General features: G+C 48.1%; 1 protein-coding gene across 18 annotated transcripts in view; it reads right to left on the reverse strand.

Moving 5' to 3' along the window:
• DLG1 (discs large MAGUK scaffold protein 1) overlaps positions 1-23,731 on the reverse strand; it is a 114,433-nt gene that overhangs the window by 48,839 nt on the left and 41,863 nt on the right. For 8 of the 18 annotated variants that reach the window (XM_063306179.1, XM_063306190.1, XM_063306189.1 and 5 more), the window contains 5 exons: positions 18,162-18,251; positions 15,885-15,938; positions 7,455-7,505; positions 5,209-5,333; positions 58-227 (listed from right to left, as the gene is read on the reverse strand). In XM_063306179.1, coding sequence (XP_063162249.1) covers positions 58-227; positions 5,209-5,333; positions 7,455-7,505; positions 15,885-15,938; positions 18,162-18,251 — 490 coding nt within the window. The remainder of the gene's footprint in view (positions 1-57; positions 228-5,208; positions 5,334-7,454; positions 7,506-15,884; positions 15,939-18,161; positions 18,252-23,731) is intronic. The other 10 variants (XM_063306182.1, XM_063306195.1, XM_063306192.1 and 7 more) reach the window with 2 other exon arrangements.

Raw genomic sequence — 23,731 nt, forward strand, 5'->3', positions numbered from 1 at the left:
AAAGTTTTTTTGCAGGGCGGGGAAAAGGGAGCTGTGCACCCAGAGCTGCTCACAAACCTTTGGGCCCCTTCACCAGTTTTATGTCCACAATTCTTTCTGTGGTTTGCCTTCTTCTCTTAACATACAGACGGACCATGGAGCCTGCCTCCTTCAAGGCTTCCACGGCCTTGCTGTGAGTCACATCACGGACGTCTACCTCGTTCACACGTAAAATGCAGTCATTCACCCTGCACGGGGAGAGGAACGGTTTCCGGCTGAGATTCAGGGTGCCACAGAACTTCCAGGCACAGACCTACGTGCTCTGGCTAACTTGAGACTGAATGGACACGGTGCAAAGCATCACTCTGGGGAGCGCTACGAACAGCGACTTCACATCCTTCCACACCATTTTTGGAGGAAGGATACCCGAGCTTCTTGCTGTGCCGGCAGCCAACCCTAAGCCTCAGATGAAGGCTCCGTTGTCCATCTGGACTGACCTCTACCCGCATCCACCCCGGACTGCACTTATCCCTTCCTCCAAAAACGGTTCTGCTCCGCCAAGACCGCCTGTTTCCCTCCACTGCCACCTCCCCTTTGGCCCTTCCTCCTCCACCCGCGGAGAGAGAGGACAAGGAACGAAAGGTGGCTCTAATGCCTGGTTGCAGCCAGCAAAGTTGAGCCCTGCGAGGAACAGAGCTTGGCGGAAACGTGGTTAAGCAGTGGAAGCGCTGCCAGAGCAGCAGGGGGCAAAACTGCTTTCTGTTGCCCTAGAGCAACTACTCAAATTACAGAGGCTTCAACAAAGCCCTAGGAAGAACTTGAGGATGGTATGAAATTGGAGCACATTCCCGAACGACTTCGGGAGCTGAAGCCCGTTTATGGGTTAACGTCAGAAATAAGGCAAAGGAACAACGCTGAGTCAGGAATGGCACTCTAGTCTTTACTGTTCTGCCCTACTGACAGAATCTTGCCAAAGCTGAACAGAACTAGCAAACTCCTTAGAGGGGCTCCTTTCTGATCTTCTTGGCTGGGAGCCCAAGGTTTTCTACACTGTGCGTGCATTTTTCCCCCTGGAAAGGGCCCCCTCCTCCTTTGCCAGTGATCTCCACAACCTCTAATCTATAAACCAAGTTGGATGGCCACCTACCTAATTCCTACAGCAGCGGGCTTCCTGTATCGACAGGTATGGGCTAAATAACTTTTAAGTCCTCTTCCACACACTTCTGGCCTCTGCTGCCTCATTTCATTGTGTGACATTTCTTGAAATAGGTGGCAATGAGCCACCTCCCTTGCTTTCAGCTAGCAGGAGATTCAAGGGAAACCAGGTGCCTTCCTTCCTTCTACCACACCTAATTCAAGCAGATCACCAGGTGCCGGATGGCCAAAGTGGTCTGCCAGTTTTCTTGGCTCTGGGTATGTCATTGGTGGGCTGAAATCCTGGAGTTCTCAGCTACCTGCAAAGTAGGTGAATGGTTCTGTACCAGCCATTCACTTCCTGCCTAATGGAATTCCTGGGCCTGGAAAGCGGAAGTGGAGAAACAGTTCTCCCAAAGGAAATATTGAAATAAACTGTAATACAGCTAGTCATTCTGAGGCATTAAGAATAAGTGCCCAAATTTTCTCTTTTGGATGACTTTTCTTCATTTATTATATCCTTTAGAGAAGACCCCCCAGATTGCACACCAGATCTGTTGGGGCAGTGCCACCCCATCCAGAACCAAAGACCGTAAAGTCCCAGATCCAGAAGGCCCAAAAACCCAGAGCCAATCAGTCTCGCCAGGGCTCAGCCAAAGCCTGTGTTCCCCATCCAGACCCCCACAGCCTCCAAGCACTGGGACACAACATCAAGAGCATCGCTCAGTTCTTCACGCTTGCCAAGCAATTCTATTTCAGGATTCTGCATTTTGGCAGGGTTAACAATGTGGGCCAAGCTTTTCCAGGCGCAGGGTTTCTCTGGGGCTGCCAAAGAGAACCAAGCACTGCTCATTGAACTTTTCTAGGCAGCCCCATCTATAAAACAAAGGCCAAGAGTAAAGGGAGGAGGCAGAGCAAGGTCTCTCCAGCAAGCAGGGGTAAACATGGCTCTGGAGCGTATGGATGCCATAAGCCTCTGGACTCAGTTGCAAGAACTGTGTGCTTCTGTCTGGCATCTGGAAAACAGTGACACCTTCCATACCTGCAATCTTTGCAGGGTGTTTCAGCAATTTTATGACATGTCCTGTGATTCTGAATACAAGCCTCCTCCTAACTACCCCACTCCCCAAGTAGCTCTGTTCACACAACACATTTAACCAGGTCAGTTAGAAAACTTAGTAGATGCATACATAGAACATGCTGAGTTTGATTAATATGAATCTTGGGTTTTGCAACTTATTGTGCCTTATCTATTTAAGTAACTAGCACGCATGCATATCATTTTACGTACATTCATACATACACACCCATCACACTATTCTCTTTTTGGGTAAGCAGGATTATGTAGACGGCAGAAAAGTAGTAAGAAATAGTAAGCCAAGGAAACTGCAAGCATATGATCAGAAAAAGAAAAGAAAATATAGGTAAAATTTGTTTCCACCAATTCCATTCTCTATCCATTCACAATTCCTTGTCTTTTGTTCTTTAAATTTACTACCTCAGGAACCAGGGGGACATCACACAGCTTGTCCTACTCCCTGCTGAATCATTTGTTCAGAACTCTCATGACAGGGAGAGGATGGAAGTAAAATATTCATGACAATATTTTACTTCCATCATTTAGCATTCCCACCAAATTCAGCAATCAACTCTCCACTCCATATTCATGAAAAACATGCCACTCTTCAAATCTATCTGCTTTATCATACTGTTTCTCTAAATCAAAAAATGTACAATAAACTTTTTATCCTGCACTGATAGAGTTTTCAATCTGTTTGTTTGTTGATTCACCATATCCTAGGAGCTTTCATAGATGAAACATAAAACCACTTCTCCATGACCTGCTGAAGAGTAAATAAACATTTGTAATGCATATTTCTTCCCCAGCGCAAAACTGAACCATGCTCAGTGTCATGTCTCGTATCCTTTCAACCAGAATGTTGCCAAACACCTTCCCAGGCACACTTCCCAAGTGAATCCCCCTGCACTTCTGGCATTCGCACTTGCTCCTTTTCCTTGTACAGCAGAACAGTAATGACATTCATTCAATCAGGCACCATTGCAAAATCAAGGCACCAGGGTAAGCAACACTCTGCACAGAACTTCTCATGCACTAACTGGATAAACACTTTGAATGAACAGTCTGCTTGCACACACTTATTTGACAGTACTTGAGCCAATCCAACCTGACAAAGGTGTAAGACCACCTGTAGAAACCACTGCCAAGCAAGATCCATAGGCTGGCACTGCTAGAGCCTCAGAATTGTAGCCAGAGATTGGCATCCCCTTTTCATAGATTCATAGAGTTGGAAAAGACCTCAGAGGTCATCTAGTCCAACCCTCTGCTCAGTGCAGGATCCACTACAACATCTCTGACAGATGACTTTGTTAAAAGGCCTCCAGCAAAGGGAAACCCATCAAGTCATGTGGCAGCCCGTTCCACTGGCTGACAGCTTGTATTGTCAGGAAGTTCCTCCTGAGCCTGAACCTCCTTTCTGGTAGCTTTAATCCAGTGCTGTTGGTCCCGCTCTGTTCCTTCGTCTGAGTGACAACCCTTCAGGTGCTTTATGGTTGTTCTCCCACCCGTCACCTTTTCTGTAAGGTAAATACACCCATCAAAATAAACCAAGATTATTTTTAACTTAATATCAGTTAAGTAAGATGTTTCAAAGAGCCACTGACACAGGGTTAGGGTTCAGAAGCCCAAATCATCTTTGCTAGAGAACTCTGGTACTGTAAAGCTTTTCATTTCTGGAAAGAGAATAAATGAAAAAAGCAAGGCAGGTTTAATTCAGTGACAACAGTATTGCATGGAGCAAAAATAGTTTATAAAATAAGTTGATCTACTTTATCCTTTATCAGATGATCTTTGTATTAATTCTGGAGACTGAATACATATTATCTCTTTCCTATCCACTATTCTATTTGGTCTTACTATTTTATGTAGAAAGAATTTTCTTAGGATGGAATCAGGATGGGCAATGGAAAAAGATTCTTGTAAAGAAAGAACTTAGTATTCTTCAATGGGCAGATTTCTGGCTTCTTGGGCGTTTGAAGAATTAACTGCAACTCTCTCTCCCCCCCTTGTGGATGAGGCAGATGAATGTGGGCTAGCAAGTGCTTTCTCTCTGCAAGCGATTGATAGGTCACTGAGTTCTTCTGCACTAGCTCGGCGGTCCACGTCACCTAGCTCCCTCTTCAGCCCAGCATTACTCAACACTGTCAGAAGTGGAACAGAACGGATGCTTGTCGGGTCTGCAAACGACACCAAGCTAGGAGGACTGGCTAGAGGACCATCGCCTTGACTGGCCTAAATGCTGGGGCAAGTTCAGAGGAGGGTGTTCAACGGGGCAGGGGCTGCGCTACCAGGAGAACTGCATCCAGACGATGGGGGGAGATAATTCCACAGTACCCTGCACCAATCAGGCCATACCTGGCGTTCCAGACATCACACTCAGAAACGCAAAGACACTGGAGCAGGCTCAGAGGAGAGCGGCTCGGATGGTGTGGCTTGGCTTGCCATTAAACAGAACAGTTAAAACCACTGAGCTACTGTACAGCTCAGCTTGTCGCCATGAATGCTAAGGGGAGAGACAATAGTGGTCTTGTGTGGAACGCGGGTGGACTCTTCCCTTTGAAACTGAGAGCAGGTCAAGGACCAATGGATCCAATTTCTAAAAAAAGTTTCAAGCCAGGTGAGCAGCTCAGGATCCCCTGACAGTAAGAGCCGCTGAGCAGTGGAATAGCCTGGCTAGAAGAGTCGCTGAAGGTTTCCAATCACAAACTGGGTCCCCTCCAAGCTGGCTTAGCGGATTCCTGCACTGAGCCTAAGGTTGGGCTGGGTGACATCTCAGGCCCCTTCCCACCCTGCGATGCTACACGAATGCAGCAGTTTAATTATTGTGCAAATCCAGAAAAATGGGTTAATTCAATGACCAGGTTTAATGTGTGGTATGAACACAACCCATCAGAGAGAGAGGTGAGTGACAATGAAGACACCCCTGAGGCAGGCAAAGGCGTCCCCCGGGTTGCTCCTTGCCGATTCCACTCCCGGGACAGGAAGCAGCAGCAGGGAAGGCGTGAAGGCGGACCTACCGCAGCCTCCCGTCCTGGGCAGCTGCTCCTCCCGGGATGATCTTTGTGATGAACACTCCGGAGTCGTCCTCAACGTGCGGGTTGTCTGTACCTCCTGCGATGCTGAAGCCCAGTCCAGAATTGCCCTGGAAAAGCAGCTCTGGTTACCACCCTGTAGCCCCAGGGTGGCCCGAGTGCCCATCCTACCGAGGGAAGGCCAGGTAAGTCTGAAAGGAGGTGGAAGGAAGGTCCTGTCCTGGGAGGGAGAGGGGAGAGCCCAGCCAAACAGTTCAGGAGCCCCAGGCGGCTAAGAGAATTTGCACCCAGGCTGGCCCTGCCCTGGAAAACCATCTCAAGCCTGCATTCCCATCGAGAGAGATGCCCAAGAACCAAACTCCACAGGATTTCACGAGTACCCAATTTCCCATTCAGTTTGTTTCTGTTTAATCACACCCATCCGTCCCCCATAAGGGTTGGTGTGCACAGAAGGTGGTGCGCAAACACACAAGCCAACTCTGAGCCCTGAAGCGCGTGGCCAGGTGGGTTTCAGATACGGGCTGAGCCTGTGGAAGTGGGGGCTGGAACGGTGACAATCAGAGTTGCTCTGATCTGGGTTTTGCTCGGTAACACATTGTGGAATGTTTAAAAAAGGGGGTTGGATTTCCCAGATGAGAACCGGAGCCCAAGGGTTCTGTTTGCCATCCAATACCGCATGCTCACTTCAGCAAGTGTGCAAGTGCACCGGCTTTTTAAAGGTTAACCTAAGCTGGAAGAGGGCCCTCAGCCAACTTGCACATTTTAAGAAACAGAGATAACCCTCTCTGCACCTTCCAACCTGAAGCATTTTGCTTCAAAGGCTGAGGAATTACTGACCCCCCAAACTGCCTGGTCAAAACAGCCAAAGGACAAACTGAGAAGAGGCTCTCCTTGCAGCGGGAGGGGAAATGGGGGGGATGGGGCCGGCAGGCTCAGGGAGAGCGCGCCGAGCTCTGCGGATGGAATGGGGATAAGAGCTGCTCCATCCAGGGGCACCTCCCACCGGTCAAGTAGCATCTCCATTTCTCTAGCTGAGGAATCTGGCACCTTCCATGGCTCCAAAGAGACCTTGAGCACTAGGCAAGCAAGATGGAGTGGAACCCGCAGGGATACCCAAGGTCAGTGGCCAAGCACCGGACCAGAGCAGGAGCCACCGCCTCCCCCTCCCCGCCATCCAGCATCACCTTCTGAACGTGCCTGGCCATTTGAAACCTCCCAACCTCCCTTCCCTCCCACCATCCTCCGGCCCGGCGCTGGGACCAGAACAACAGTGTTTGCCCTGTCCTGGGCAGGACTTCTCTGAAGTGCAACAGGACTTTCCCTGGCGGCCAAGGAGAGCAAGGGCTGAACACCAATGTGGGGCCCCGCAGTGCAACAGCTTATTGCATTCCTCCTTAGGTGGCTCACACAGCCGCCTGTGACCTTTAGCAATGTCTCCTCCCCAACTTTGCCCGGTCGAAGGGTTTCCGGGGACCCAGCCCAGGCTATGGAGACAGCACCCCGGCATGCTCTGGACGTCCGACTGTAAAAACTGAAGGAGGCTTTCAAACCGTATTTACTTCTGTCCAGGATAGTGGAAGCTGACCCCCACCAGGACAGTACCGTAAAATCTCATCCTCAGCCAGATAGGTTATATGGTGGCATTCTGATAGTCTTGTTTATGGCTTCTTCACTTAGCGGGTAATTTTAGGAGGGCATGGGTTCTGCTGCTTCAGAGATTGTGAACTGGTTTGGTGATGTGCAGAAAAGCAATGGAGGCCAGTTCTGTGCAGACATCCTGGAGGCAGAGGAGGAGGCCCTCTTTGCTCCTCCAAGGCCATGGAGCAGTCTTTATGTCTGGTTGGGCTTCCTTCACCTTAAGAATTTCCCTACTAACATATACAAAACCAATGGATACTTAAAAGGTATCATCACAGGTGCCTCCCAAGTATCAAGGAACAGACAATTCAAAAGGGGCTTGTCAACAGCCAGCTAACCACCTCCAGAAGCTAGATCAAAGATCCTATCATGGCTTTGACACAGCAGGATTAACTAGGTTAAGGAGGACAGTAAACCTGAACATGAAACCAGAAGAATGGAGCATCAGGCTCCTTTGAGCAATACAGATCCAGCAGAAGTAACTGAGAATGAGAAAAGGAAGAGTAAGTTTCCTCCCTGGCTGGGGCTGTTGAATTCTAACTTATGGCAGGGAATTAGTCTACCTATTAAAGAGTGAAGGAGCAAATATTTACCCTTTCCAGCGTGATTTCTTCATATTCATAGTCTGCATCAGTGCCATTGACCTAAAGGAACACACAAAACACGCACATGGTGAGGTCACCCACACCACCACCTTTGGCCACGGATTTAAAGGCATGGCAACCACTCTCCATAGTGTTGTAGGTAGAGGGTTGACCCCAGCCTGTGAAGGGATCTCAGCTGGATTCTTCCCCTGCCATCAGCAACTCCTTCCACAACCCAGAACCCCAGTGCACAGCACCCAGCCTTTTGATGGCCCCAGTGCCTGAAGGAGGGTTAAAGAATCCAGATTTCTTAAAAATATTCTCTAAAGAAAATAGAAAATAAACATGTTTATTCCTAGTCTTGGAGAAAGATCCATTCAAAAAACCCCATTCAATAGAGGTCATTTTATTATTCAAAGGGTGTATTCATACAACACACTTAACCTGGTTACTGAGTTAACCAGTTTTCTGGCTTCATACAATTAGAGTTGCATGTTTCAATCAGTGAGATGATAATCAGGTATGAGTGTGGGAGGTCCTGCCTTATTTAAAGAACAGAATTCTGGATATTCACCATCAAAGTCTGATCTTCACAACACAGGGATGTGGAAGTGTGTTATGGCTTGAACGAAGGAGATTTCTGAGGACCTCAAAAAAACAGTTGATGCTCACCATGCCAGAAAAGGTTACAAAACTATTTCCAAAGAGTATGGACTCCACCAGTCCACTATCAGGCAGACTACATACAAATGGAGACTTTTCAACTCTTTTCAAAAGGGTTTCCAAGCTTTTAAGCATCACTGTATATCTAAATAACATTTTGTCTGCAGAAAGAATATATGTGTTTCACCAAGAAATTGTGAAGAGCAGGATGCAGTGGCTGGGTGGAAATTTGAGAAGGACAAGACATGTTAAGGAATCGCATCTAGGACACTGAAGTACCTTGCCGAAGCTTTTGCCAAACCTTTATGTATTATCCCTGAGAAATCCTGGAGAAGTAAAAAAAAACGCCACACAGCTGGAGAAGAACTATCTTCTTACTATCTGGGGAACTACAGCCTAGTCAATATAACATTGCTGGGAACCTGGGAAGATTCTGGAGCCAATTAAAAAAATGACCTATCTGTAAGAAGCAAGTAAGCAGTGCAATAATTACCAGGTTTCAGAAATAATTTATCAAGTAGTGGTCTTGTCAGACTAAACTCATTTTTTTTAGTAGGTAACATGCTTAACAGATAGCTGGGATGCTGTAGATATGACAGACCTTGATTTGGACAAGATAGCATGACAGTTGACCAGATACAAAGCTGGCTTTAAAATCATATTCTGAGTGATTGTCAATAGAACTTCATCAAACTGGAGTGAGGTGCCACAAGAATGAATCCTCGATCCTACGCTCTTTGGTGTTTTACTGATGACTAGGATGAAAAGGAAGGATATCCCAAACTCATTAAATTCTACAGCACAACGTAACTCTAGGCCCAGGTCTCAATTTCAATCCGCAAAGCCTCCGAGTTGAGGGGAGCCTCACCTGCTTCCAAATACAAGTGGCAGAGGAACCATGGTATGAGGATAGGTCTCCTGCTCTACCCCTAACCCTAAACCCAAAGGCAGCAAACCTCACAAGGAAGGAAGTGGTCAGAAGGAAGTGGGGCTCAGGAGTACCCCAGGAGATGCAGCAGTCAGCCCTAAGACGGCAGTGTTGAAGGGCCCAGCTGCCTATACCCCAACGACAGGGAGAACTGGAAGTCCTGGTACAGGGGGCCACACATGACGCTGTTGGTATTACTGAAAGTTAGTGGGGTGGAATTCATGATTGGAATACAGTACTGGGAAGATATATATTGTTCCAAAGAAACAGGCCCAACAAAAGGGGAAATACATAAAGAATGACTATACCTGTATGGAAATTCATGGCACCAAGGGTGAAACCCTTGCCAAAAATGTCTTTGTGAATAGTAAGGGAAAATAAAACAATATTGGCACTGTTGTGAGCATGTACTACACCCAACCAAGCAGAAGATACCGATGAATTTTTTGCAGATCAGATGGCTGAGGTGCCCAGGGGTGATTTCAACCACCTCCGTATCAACCGGGAATGAAACTTTGCAGAAAGTGAGGGATCCAACAGGTTCCCGATGTACCTTGTCCAAAAGACAAAGGAGGGGATTAGAGGAGCAGCTTTACTGACTTCACGCTTGCCGACAGAGGAGAAATGGTGACGTCGCAGGAACCTTAGGAGTGACCGGGAGATTCCAGCATTCCCCGTAGTGCAGGCAGGGAGGACGGAAGATGATCAGATATGCGGAGCAGACTTCAGTAAGCCGAGGGGAAAAGGTTCCATGGACGGAAATCCTGAAAGGGACGACAATTCCGGAGGGTGGGAAATTTTGAAAAATGGGAGAACTGAGGCTCAAACGCAAACGAGGCTACAGAGAAAGAAGCAGCCGGTGAGGCCGGCATGGTCGCATAACACGCTCTTGGGCAAAGGAAGACACAAAAGGGGCAAGTTTAAAAAATGGAAAGAGGAACGCCAGACAGAAGCAGAGTATCGGGAGAGAGCCCAAATCTGCCCGGAAGGCTCAGACTCAGGGGGAGCTGAGGCTTGTGGCAAAAGCCAAAAGCGATCCAAAGGCCTTCTCTGGGTAGGGGCAGAACAAGGGGAAAAGGCCAGGAAACGGATGATCCGCTGGCTGGGAACAGGGAAGAGGCTGGACGCCGAGTTCCTACTTTGCGTCTGCCTTTCGCAAAAGGGAAAGGGGCCCAGCTTGTCGGAAGCTGCATCGGAGGGCAGGTCCCAATAGGAAACGCAGAGGGGAGAGAGCCCCCTTCCGCTCCAAGTTGCCCAGGCTGGGTGGCTCATCCCCCTGGGTGGCAAAGGAATCGGCGGGCGCGATCTCAGAATCCCTGACTGTAGCCTTGGAGAACTCTGAGATAAGGGGAAAGGCCGGAAGACAGGGAAGAGCCAATCTGGTTCCCATCTTCTGAAAAGGGAGAAGAGTGGGCCCAATCAGCTTGACATCAATACCTAGAAAATCCTAGAAAAGATCATCAAGCAGTGAATTTGCAAGGATTTAGGAAGAACAAGGTGACTCCTAGAATCTGGCATTGGTTTGTTAAAAATAGGTCATGCCAGACAAATCTTACTGCTTTGTTTGACTACTGACTAGACTAGTAGACCAAAGGAATTCTGTGTACATAGACTTCAGTAAGGTATCTAATGAAGTTTACCATGGCTTCCTTCTTGGAAAATGAAACGACGTGAGACAGATGGTCCCACTGTTAGATGAATTTTCAGCTCGTTGAAGTACAAGTATATCCAATTTGTGGCACTTAATGGATCTACGTTCACATGGAGAGAGGTATGTATGGGTACCTCAAGTTCTGTCCTGGGCCTTGTGCTCTTCAACATTTTTATAATGATTTGGAGAGAAGGAAGGCTCAGCAAATCTGCAGGTAACAGAAAGCTGGGGGAGGCTGCTAACAGGTCAGAAGATAGGCTTAAGGGTCCAAAGGGTCTTGACAGAAGTGAGCACTGGGCCTTTCCAACGAATGGGTTTCGGTGGTGAGAATGGCTCAGCACTGAGGTAGCGTGGCAGGACGAACTTGCTGCCCCAGGCAGCCGGTGTTTCTCCTCCCCTCCTGGACTCCCAAGTGCCTGGGCTGCGTGGGAAAGGGTTAGAACAGCCTCATCTTCTCCTTAATGGGAGAGCCCGTCACATAGAACAGACTGGGAACCTGGCACGTGTGTCACTGTGGCAAAAGAGGAGTTCAGCCAAGAAGACTCCAAAGAAGTGGGGAAAAGATATCAGACGCCCCAGCCCAAGCGGCTCCAAGAAGGGAGGGCCGGGAGTGCTGCAGGAGAGGAAGGCCCCAGGGAGGAGTGGAAAGGCTTCCCGATGCAGACAGACTGAGCTGGGCCACAAGGGCTGACAACCTGCGGGCACGAGGCAGGCTCACAGAACCAGGAAACCATCAACACAGGAAAACACAGAGCTGAACACACCCAGAATACAGGGATGGAAATTCCAGAGCTTTTACACAAAGACAGCCAGCGTGGTTTAATGACTGAAGCGCTGGATATTTATTTCTCAGATTTCAAGGCCACCCAACTCTAAAACGACCCTGGGTGGCTTACAAATTTAAAAGAATACATTAAAAAAGGAACACGATTGCCCCAAAAAAAACCCCAAACCCAACAAGTAACATCCTAAAAACTTGCAAGGTGCTCCGCAAACCCCTAGAATAGAGCCAGATCTTAAGAAACTCTGGAATATTTGAAGGGCAAGAGCCTTCCGTATCCCCTGGGGGATGCTGTTCTGCAGGTAGTCCTTGACGGCAATTGAGACCGGAATTTCCATCACCAAGCAATGCAGCCGTAAAGCGCAACGTCACGTGACCGCATCACTTAGAGATGGCAATCCCAGCAGTCCCACTTGCCGTCGTTAACCAAATCCCACCAGTTGTTAGCCGAGGACTCACCCCAATCCATGCCCCTCCTAGCCCCAAGCCTCGGTAAGGTAAGGAATCGCCTCCTCTTCGATTCCCCCCATCTCTGCCCTTTTGGATGCCTTGCACTCCACCACCTCTGCCAGCCAGCCTGCCTGTGCTCGCTGGCCCTGCCACCCCAGCTGACCTCCATCGTCTTCTTCCTGCCACCGTGATGAGGCACCCTGGCCTGCCCTCTGTGAGGCAGCTACTGGCCATGCCAAGCCCTCCTCTCGAGGCTGCCCCTGCCCCTTGTCCAAATTGTGCATGGCCTTCTCATGAGGTCTTGGAAAGCCGGTGCATGAAAGAAGGCCCTGGCTGCACTGATGTGGAAAAGGACCCTTCTGGCCAGGCCCTTCTTCCACACCAGTGCAGCTAGGCCTTCTTTCGTGCACCTACCTTCTTTGCCCTGTCAGCAGCGGCAGGAAGATGGCAGCAAAGGCCAGCCGGGGCAGCAGGGCCAGCGAGCACAGGGCAGTAGGCTGGGTGGCTGGTACAGCCAGCAGGGCAGAGATGGGGGGAGAGATAGGCAGATGGGGGAGTTGAAGTGCCCCTGCAGTTGTAAGTGCAGGTGGGCTGCCAAACACCCGAATTTTGATCACATGACCGTGGGGATGCTGCAACAGCCGTAACTTTGGGGACCGGGTGTAACTACCATTTGTTCAGCGCTGCTGTAACTTCAAACGGTTGCTGAATGGATGGTCATAACCCGAGGACTACCTGTACAGGGCAGGCACTGCGACAGAGAAGGCACACTCAGTCCTGCAAAATGGCAACATTCAACTGAAGGGACTCATTCTGCCTGCCCATGACTGCCCACACTGAACCAGCTGAGCTTCTGGGTGATCTTCAGGAAGGTCCCCATGTCGAGTGCCTTGCAGTATGCCAACTGGGAGGTAACGAGGGGGCAAGTGACCATCTAAAGGGCTCTCAGCGGAGGAAAGGGCACAGCGGGTGCACAAGACAGACCCGCATAAGGGCCCTCTGGCCACAGCGGCCGCCTGCTCTTCAAGCAGGAGCTGCACGTCCGGGAGGCCGCCCAAACTGCGCGTCAGCCTCGAGCGGGGAAGCGACACCCCTCCAAGAGCAAAGCCGACAATGTCCCAGACCCTGCGGGCCCAAACAGCCGCAGCCACTCGGCCTTGGCAGGACTGGGCTGAGCCGGTTCCACCCCATCCAGACCCGACGAGCCTCCGGACCCCAGGCCAGTCACTGCCAGCTTCACCCACACAGCCCAGGATTGAGATGTGCTGCTGGGTGTCATCAGCACGCTCAGGATGCCAAACCCCGAAGCAAGGGATGACCCCACCCAGCAGTTTCATGTGGATGCTAAACAGGGACACCCAGCTCAAATGTGACGGCCCCTCTGCCTGGGACTGGGGACTCAGAGGAAGGCCAACCCCTGCCTGGACCCCATGACTGCTCTCTAGTCAGAAGGCAAGACCCAAGCTCAAGCTAGAGGAGCAGCAGGCATTGTCCTGGCAGCAGGACGCTTCTCTTTTGGTGAGGGGGAGAACCGTGGAAGCCAAGAGGCAAATCGACATCAAACGGGGACAGATCTCCTGCCCAAACATTATCAGCCAAGACAGAGGCTAGACACCAGAAGCTAAAAAGTGGCTTGATGAGGAGAAAGAAAACCCACAGTGCTTTCAGAAGGACTCTCTTCTCCAATTTAAAGTTGGCAGACTTGTATCACAAATAATGGACTCACTATTTAAAAATTCAGTTATCAGCAGTAGATAAGCAAGTGGCTGGCTTGGAATGAGGCTCACTGGAGCTTCCAACATAACTCACTAAGTGATTCCACAACACAAAGAGGACATGGACCAATTGCCAGGCCAACAGGAAGGAGGAGGAAGATGCTCTGGGGCCTACAGACAATTCCCTTGGAGACCACCAGGTACCCTCTGCCCCCAGAGCAGCTTCCTTTCTCAGGCGCTTCTAAGCCAGCCAGCCAGCCAACTTCTGGCAACGCAACATTCCAGCCTCCAGAATTATCCTGATTTCCAAGAAGGTGCTCTTGGAACACATTAGAACCCTAGCCTAACACTTGGGGGAGAGAGTAGGGCCCCTCAAATCCCAGGTGGGAGGCTATTCCAAAGGGCTGGGGCAGCTACAGAGAAGGCACACCTCTGAGGTCCCATCAGATGACAGCATTTGAAGGAGCAGACCTGGAACGCACCCACCCTCTCTGACTTAGTGGGATGGGCAGATGCCCTTGGGGAGAGGCAGTCCTGCAAATAACCTGGCCCTGTAGGGCTTTAAAGGTGATAACCAGACTATGAATTGCACCCAGAAAGCAAAAGGAAGCTAGTGTGGCTCACGCAGCAGTGGTGTAACTTGGGTGAACTGCTGGGCACCCAGAACTGCTAGCACTGTTGCACTCTGGACTAGGTACAGCTTCCAGAGGATCTTCAAGGCCAGCCCCAGGTAGAGTGCACTGCAGTAATCCATCAGGCAAAGACTAAGGCATGAGTGAGCATGAGCAAGGTGTAATGGGATGTGGGAATAATCTTGAGGGATGAGGGACGAGATGCTGTCTAAGGAATGATCAGATAAAAGAGGGAGGAGCCCACAGCAGCTTAACAGTCAGAGAAAGAAACTTAGGAAGGATCCACCCTAATTAATCAGGCTGTAAAAAGAGACGGGGAGAACTATACTTTCAGACTTGCAAGATTCTGTTAATGTAGCCTTACAGTAAAGGACAATTAGCTCATCAGGTCATGTTTCCTGTCTGGTTTGCCTGGGAGGCCTGACACAAGGCCGGTCCCGGTCCAGGAACGGGCGCAATTGGCATACAAGATGAATTTGTGCAAAGGCCCTCCCCTTTGCACAAGTCTTGGCAGCCGTCTCAGCACCACAGCTTTTGACAGCAGCAAAGGCAACACATGACCTTCAGAACTAGAAGCTCCCTCAAGCCTCTATAGGTAGGACGCAATTAGTGCAAGTCCAAATAGACCAAAATTCTATTTAGTGTGGTTTATAAATTGATACCAGGTCGCCTTTAATGCAAGCCAAAACTCAGTTAGCGCGAGGCTACCATGCGCACAGTTGAAGCTAGTGCATGCACGCCATTGGGGTTTTACACGCTAATCATCATTTGTGCAAAATGGAGAAAAGGAAGGTTCCATTTGAGGAAAGCTCAAAAACAAAGAGGCTTGTTTTGAAGAACTACAGCAGAATACAGGAGGTGGAAGGTATGCTTTGGATATGGGATTATCCTCTGTCATTGTTATGTGGTATTTCATTAATAAACGTATTAAAATTTATGTTTAAAAAATTTAATTGCCTATTTCCATCAAGTTGGAACCAATTACCCTATTTTCCATAGAAATGTCACTTCGAATAGTGCAAATTCGAATAATGCAGCCATTTCATGGAATTGATTAACCACACTAATTGAGACCTACCTGTGCTTGTTTTTGTCACAACCAAGATTTGTTGTGACATCTAAACTCACTGTGGAATCTATGGACAGTCTCTGCCTACCTACCTACCTACCTACCAATCAATCAACAAATACATGGTATTAATCATGCTTCATGTGATTCATTTGTTTGTTTTATTAGATCACCATTCCACCTCTCCTTCAGGAATTCAAGGGACCGTACAGAGCACTTGCTCTTCCCACTCTTCCCAGAACAACCACCCTGTGAGATAGTTCGGGCTGAGACACAATCACTGGGGCCCCCGTCATCCAGTGAGCTTCTATTACGGAGAGTGGACTTGAAGAACCTGGGACTCCCAGCCTGTCTGGCACCTCAACCCTCCTACCATATAGCCTACCCGGGTCTTCATCATGGACGTTCAAAAGAAGGCCACGATCAAGGGACATTTCCTGCTCCAGCGCCTCCATAATACTGACTTCGTTCTGCCTTCTTCAACTGAGCTGATGCCTTTTCTCAGAGAAATCAAAAAGATTCAAGCGTTCAGGCAGCAAGAGAAACTTACGTAAGCTGGTGTCTCCGGAGTTTCTGCGTTTACCACAACTGGAGGGGGATTTGCCTTGAAATTAAAAATGCAAAAGGCAGATTAAAAGAAGTCTGTCCCCACAAGGTTTATTGCCTGCTCAGTTCCTGGGCCCTCTCCTGCTGTCACTCTCCCATCTCAAGCCCTCTGACTGGTCAGCCATGCAGTTCCATCCCACTGCCCTCCTCACCCACCCACCCCCCACAAAAATCTCTGCCCAAAGTAAAAGGATTTCTGTGATCTCACATCAGAGCTCGCAAATCATAAAGCTTCACCAACTTCACTACGTTTTATGTTGGGTGCTTAAAGTCAGAAAGCATGGCCAACTCCAGGTCAAACCCAACAAGCCAGCCGACAGTTTAGGCACGCAACCGCCTTCCCGGTCAGCCACTTCAAGGCACAGCGGAAGATGCACCCGCAGGCTTTGTCAAACGTGGCGCGCGAGACCCTTTGCTAGACTCTGCCTGGCGCTCAGCCTCCACCTAAACAAACCGAGCCCAGGCGAGCCCACCCTCCCCCCAGGAGTGCACAGCCTCGCTGTCAAGCTGCTCTTCGGAGGCTTCTCCTACTGTAGGAGTTGACCAGACTCTACCTTCCCCTGGCCTGGGCTCATCACGCTGAGCCTTTGGCTCCAAAGACGACGCAAACCTTCCCCAACAAGGTGTCTTCTCAGGATTCCGAAGAGGGCTACCACGTACCCCGCCAGCCATCGTTTCTCAAGGCTAAGCACATCCAGATTCTCCCACCTCTCTGCAAGGGCTTTGTTTCTAGCCTGACGACCGTCCTTCTCCAGATTGGCTTTACTTCCTCTGAATCCCCAGTCCCTGAGGCAGGGTGAGCTTAAAGCAAGATCGGATGTCATGGCAGTACTTTCAGCCCCTTCCTCTAACCCAGCGGTTCTCACACTGACCAGAGCACCCCAAGCACCCTGGAGAGGTCCCAACCTTTTCCTCAGCCAGATCTGGCAGGTGGAGGCAGAGCAGAAGCTGCCAGAACACCCTGGGGCATTGGGCCTCTCCCTGGCTATGCCAGCACTACCATTTGGGGGCTGCAGCGTGACAGCACCTCTGCCCTAACCTTTGAAAATCATCCTGAATTACATTCCTCTCTCGCAAGGTACCGGCTACCTTGGCCAATCTTGTGTCGTCTGCAGATCTGGGGACAAACGAGGGGGGATGGGTGCCCTCTAAGCAGAAAGGCCATTACTAAAGTGCTGCATTAAGCCACAGAATGAGAACCTGGTGGGCCTGTCTCTGCCCCTCGTGGTGGGACCACTGCACTCCATGTTCGTACAAGGCTGCGTTGGGGCATCTTTCTGGTGTGGGTTCGGGAAAAGCAGAGGTTCTGTCTATCTGCACACAATCTCAATTCACGCCTGGCCAGGAAGGCTGAGCCCTGGTGAACAAACTCAAGGCAAGTCTTCTGCCCACTAATGTCTGTCTAAATGCAACCCAAATTCATCTTCGTTCATGGCCCTCATTAACAATATACTGGGCAGTACTTAGAAAGGACAGCAAAATATATACTCATATTTCAAGCAGTATTTTAGAAGTAATTGTTTTAATGCAGACCATGAAAAAAACATCAAAAGCACTCAAGCAAGAGAGCCCCATGGAATAACTGAGGTTATGAAGCCTATAGGAGACAGATGACTCAGAGGGACGGCTGGGCCACTGCAGAAACACAAGGCAGGGTGGCAGGTATGAGGGTTCTGACTTGATCTAGATAGTGTCACTTGGATTAGAGAACTGGCCCCCAAACCTTTAGGGTTTCAGCACTCCACAACTGCACAGGCACAAACCAAATAACCGGGAAGCTGCACAAAATGGATTCTGACAATCTGGTCCCTAGCCCCACATCCTTCAACACTACCTTGATCCAGAGGACTTCAGCTGGGATTGCCCAATGAAAGGGGGCTTAGACAGTTAGTGGTCCGGAGTGTTCTGGGAATCCAGCTGTTAATGCTGCCTAGAAAGCAGGGAGGCCCAGCCAGCTCCAGTCTAACCTGAAATCTCCTCTCTGATGCCACTGCCCCCCTTGTAGCAGTTGAAATACAGCAGATTCTTGGGGTGAACCAGACCACAAAAAAATCCTTCTTCACCATGTCCCCCCTTCTCTACATGACTCCTCTTCCAATGCAGTAAAGAAATACAGTAACAACAACATCCAAACTGAGTTTAAGGTACCAAATCTGCATGCAGTAACAGTAACGAAAACACCTGTCCATTAGTATGCAAATGGCATAAAATGAATAAAAACCTGTGATATGGAAGATGGGATGAGTGAAGCCTCGGCAGGAACTGGTAGAGCAGAGACAACAGGAGGAGAAGGAAGAACAGCTTCTGGTGTCTAAAAGCATCAATGAAAAGGAGTCAAGAGTGGAATCCAAAGGAGGCACATCTCACACATGCCCAAAACACCAACTCCTGGTGTGTCTTGTTCCAGGCCTGTTCTTCACCCAAAGGCGGCCTCTGACTTCTTGTTCCCAGGAAACTGAGGGATGACGAGGGGAAGGCTTCCTGATTCAAAATGGAGATCTTGCCCCTTTTGGAAAAGACCGACCCAGAGCACCCCAGCTCAGACAAAAAGAGGCACATTCTTATTTTTGCTCCAGAGCACTACAGCACTCTACATTACGCAACCCCATAGAGCGACAGAGTTGGAATGACCCCAACCCCCTGCTCCATGCAAAATCTCTAAGTGTTTTGGACAGATGATCCAGCCTCTCTTTGAAGACCTCCAGGAAGGGGGAGCATATTGAAGCCTACCATTCAAGAAGCAATGTACAACTGGGTTGACAGCTTCTACCTAAAAGAAATTCCTCCTAGTATCTGACCTGCAATTTCAACCAACTTGTCGTAGGCCTAACCTTCAGGGCAACAGAGAACCTCTCCACTCCTGACATAAACATCAAGCCTTTAGATATCTGAAGACTTCAGGTATCACATTCACATTGCCCCTCAGTCTTCTAAACATTCCCAGATCCTTGAACTTTCTTCACAGGGCTTGGTCTAGAATCCTTTCCCCATCTTGGCAGTCCTCCTCTGAATTTGCACCAGTTGGTCAGTGTCCTTTTAATAGACCCTGCCCTGGTGCCCAGGACTGGACCTAGTATTCCAAGACCACGACAGAACAGAGTGAAATTATTACTTCCTGTGATGTGGATTCTGTGCTCTCATTAATCTAGCCCAACATAGCATTGGCCTTTTTGGCAGGTGTATCATCACACTGCTGATTCATGTTTAATTTGTGGATGACCAGGACTCCCAGATTCTTTCACATGAATTACTGCCAAACCAGGTTTCCACCTTCCTATGTGTCATGTTCATCGTTTCAATGTTCTGTATACATCGTAACGTTTCGCATGTCACTTTTCTAACCCGTGTTTGCGGGTTGGAAATTTCCAGCCGTGCCAGGCTGTAATCTTCTTACTGCAACTGTGGAATGTATGTTTGGGTTAGTGACTCTGTTCAAGGTTACTTTCTCAGGCCGATGTGGGTAACGGTTGCTAACACCTGGGAGGGGGTGGTTGCTAGGAGGGAGGAAGGGTGGGGCTGGTTTTGAAGCGAGGGTTTTTAGTTTGTATTTGGCGCGCTTTTGCTCATTCTCAGCTTTCTCTGTATTTGCACACTATTCTTATAATAAATCAGTTATCCTGAAGCTCTGGCTTGTGAGACTGAGTATTTTGGAGTAGACAACCATTACACTATGTCTGTGCTTTTCTTTTTTCCCTCAGATAAACGATATTGTATTTCTCCCTGTCGATCTTGTTCATTTCAGCCAATTGTTAAACTCTGCCCAGTTCTTCCTAGTTTTGTGTTATCTACAAATTTGATAATGCCCCCCCTTCATCTATGCCATTAATAAAAATGCAGAACAGGCAATATGGGGCCCAGGACATCACCCCGTGGCACTCTACTGGAGCTGATGAGCGCTTCTTCAGCCAATTAAGAATCCCAAGATAAATACTATTAGGAACTGCCACAGTGGCCGACCCAAAGAAGTCTTATTATAGTTCTCCATGACTGCCGGGATAAGAGAGCAGTCCTGTTTTCATAGACTTAATAGTGTATTTTATTTCCTGAATAAATAAAGTACAGCTAGATAAACAGCTGCAAACAATGTTCATTCACTATATTATTTAAAAATAATGAATTCCTTCTGCCACAGTCTGTGACTCAGTATTATGAAGTAAATTATAAAACTACACATTTGTTAACCTTTTAGATCAGATTCACTATATACTCTGTCCCAGGCATCCTAATAGAAGTGGTATCACCTTGTTGCTGTTGCTTTAAATGAAAGAACAGTAATTTGCCAGCTCTTTTGCCTTGCACCCAATAACCCTGCTTTATACAATTCAATGAATATTGCTATCACGTGTACAAAGGAAATTAAGTCCCAGCTTAGCAGACTTAAATCCTTCATGCGGGCCCAGTATAGGATGTCTTGCAATAGTTCCTTAACTTTTGTTAAGGTTTTTCTTGCTTAGATGTTTTACTCTTCTTTTTCCACACAAGCAATAATACAATCATGAATATATGCTTTAAAAGCATCTGAAACAATTGTTACATTTGCAGGATATCCATGTATACAAAAACATCTTCAAAATATTTTTATCCATTAACAAAATATGAATTCTTTAGTAATGATGTATTTTAGGCCACCTTGAAAAACTAGGCTGATTTATCCTTGATCGTTTTTGTAATGAGCCTCTTCCAGCCACAGCTCCTGGCTGGTTCTTTACAGATCCAGGCACCACGCAGAGACAGGAACAAAATTGCCTGTATCCACTTGGCTAAAAGGAAGCAGGTGGGAGTTCGGAACCAGACTGGGGAGAGAGAGAAGGGTGGCCGATATGCAGTGGCCAAGGGGAAAGCCTTAAAAACACCCAAGAAGACTGTGGGAAGATGGAGGGGATGCCTGGTGGTCTTAAATCTTCCTGGGGACTGATGAAAGAGCAGTATGAAAAATGGGGGACAAGTTGTGTCTGAGGCCTCCGCCTCCATTGAGGGAAGGATTTTCCACTTTGGCATGAATGGATTCCTTAACCCCTCTCAAACCACCTCTCAGAAGGCCGCTCTTAATGATCCACTTGGGGAGGAACAAAGGATCTAGGAGTAAGACATCCCAAAGGCAATCCACACCTCCGTGGCACAATCAACAGCCATTCAGGGGCAGGGACAATGCAGCCACCCTGCAAGACATATATGGGGTCCCTCACCAACCTTTGCCCAGACTGAAGAAGCTGCCTGGACAAGCAGCGAAGCGTTTCTACCAAAGAAAGAAATCTAGTTGCCATGACTCAACCTACAGATCCTTAGTTGGTGAGTGATTCAAACCCACAAAGCTTTTGAGGGCACAATCTGGGAGAAGAGTGCTCAAGAGGATAAACATTGCCATGGGACAAATTACCAAACACTACAGGTGGCAGCTTCAGCAAAGGATCGTTACCTTGTCGTGGTGCTGGAGCTTGAGCACCTCAATGATGCCATGAGCTAAACCGTGAAGGGCCACCCAAGATGGGAAGGTCATGACAGAGAGGTCAGACTAAATGCGATCCCTGGGGAAGGTAATGGCAACCCACCTCAGTATTCTTGCCGTGAAAACTAACTGGATCAGTACAACCAGAGATATGTCAGTATACCATCGGAAGATGAGACCCCCAGGTCGGAAGATGGTCAAAATGCTACTGGGGAGGAACAGAGGATGAGTTCAACTAGCCCCAGACGTGATGACGCAGCTAGCTCAAAGCCGAAAGGATGGCTAGCGGCCGACGGTGCTGGTGGTGAACGGCGAATCCGATGTTCTAAGGATCAACACACCATTGGAACCTGGAATGTAAGATCTATGAGCCAGGGCAAATTGGATGTGGTTCTTGGTGAGATGTCAAGGTTAAAGATAGACATTTTGGGCGTCAGTGAACTGAAATGGACTGGAATGGGTCACTTCACATCAAATGACCACCAGATCTGCTACTGTGGACAAGAGGACCACAGAAAAAATGGAGTAGCCTTCATAATTAATAGTAAAGTGGCTAAAGCAGTGCTTGGATACAATCCAAAAAACGACAGAATGATCTCAATTCGAATTCAGGGCAAGCCATCTAACATCACAGTGATCCAAATATACGCCCCAACCACAGATGCTGAAGAAGCTGAAGTAGAGCAGTTCTATGAGGATCTGCAGCACCTGCTGGACAACATGCCTAAAAGATACGTTATTTTCATCACGGGAGACTGGAATGCTAAGGTGGGCAGTCAAATGACACCTGGAATTACAGGTAAGCATGGCCTGGGAGAACAAAACGAAGCAGGACATAGGCTGATAGAATTTTGCCAAGAAAACTCACTCTGCATAAAAAACACTCTCTTCCAACAACCTAAGAGACGGCTTTATACATGGACTTCACCAGATGGACAACACCAAAATCAGATTGACTACATCCTTTGCAGCCAAAGGTGGTGGACATCTATACAGTTGGTAAAAACAAGACCTGGAGCTGACTGTAGCTCAGATCATGAACTTCTTATTGCACAATTTAGGATCAGACTAAAGAGATTAGGGAAGACCCACAGATCAGCTAGATATGAGCTCACTAATATTCCTAAGGAATATGCAGTGGAGGTGAAGAATAGATTTAAGGGACTAGATTTAGTAGATAGGGTCCCGGAAGAACTATGGACAGAAGTTCGCAACATTGTTCAGGAGGCGGCAACAAAATACATCCCAAAGAAAGAGAAAACCAAGAAGGCAAGATGGCTGTCTGCTGAGACACTAGAAGTAGCCCAAGAAAGAAGGAAAGCAAAAGGCAACAGTGATAGGGGGAGATATGCCCAATTAAATGCAAAATTCCAGAGGTTAGCCAGAAGAGATAAGGAATTATTTTTAAACAAGCAATGCGCGGAAGTGGAAGAAGACAATAGAATAGGAAGGACAAGAGACCTCTTCCAGAAAATTAGAAACATTGGAGGTAAATTCCAGGCCAAAATGGGTATGATCAAAAACAAAGATGGCAAGGACCTAACAGAAGAAGAAGAGATCAAGAAAAGGTGGCAAGAATATACAGAAGACCTGTATAGGAAGGATAACAATATCGGGGATAGCTTTGACAGTGTGGTCGGTGAGCTAGAGCCAGACATCCTGAAGAGTGAGGTTGAATGGGCCTTAAGAAGCATTGCTAATAACAAGGCAACAGGAGACGACGGCATCCCAGCTGAACTGTTCAAAATCTTGCAAGATGATGCTGTCAAGGTAATGCATGCTTTATGCCAGCAAATTTGGAAAACACAAGAATGGCCATCAGACTGGAAAAAATCAACTTATATCCCCATACCAAAAAAGGGAAACACTAAAGAATGTTCAAACTATCGAACAGTGGCACTCATTTCACATGCCAGTAAGGTAATGCTCAAGATCCTGCAAGGTAGACTTCAGCAGTTCATGGAGCGAGAATTGCCAGATGTACAAGCTGGGTTTAGAAAAGGCAGAGGAACTAGGGACCAAATTGCCAATATCCGCTGGATAATGGAAAAAGCCAGGGAGTTTCAGAAAAACATCTATTTCTGTTTTATTGACTATTCTAAAGCCTTTGACTGTGTGGACCATAACAAATTGTGGCAAGTTCTTAGTGGTATGGGGATACCAAGTCATCTTGTATGCCTCCTGAAGAATCTGTATAACGACCAAGTAGCAACAGTAAGAACAGACCACGGAACAACAGACTGGTTTAAGATTTGGAAAGGAGTACGGCAGGGCTGTATACTCTCACCCTACCTATTCAACTTGTATGCAGAACACATCATGCGACAAGCTGGCCTTGAGGAATC

Source organism: Candoia aspera, chromosome 6, assembly GCF_035149785.1.
Source record: "Candoia aspera isolate rCanAsp1 chromosome 6, rCanAsp1.hap2, whole genome shotgun sequence".
Lineage (NCBI taxonomy): Eukaryota > Metazoa > Chordata > Lepidosauria > Squamata > Boidae > Candoia > Candoia aspera.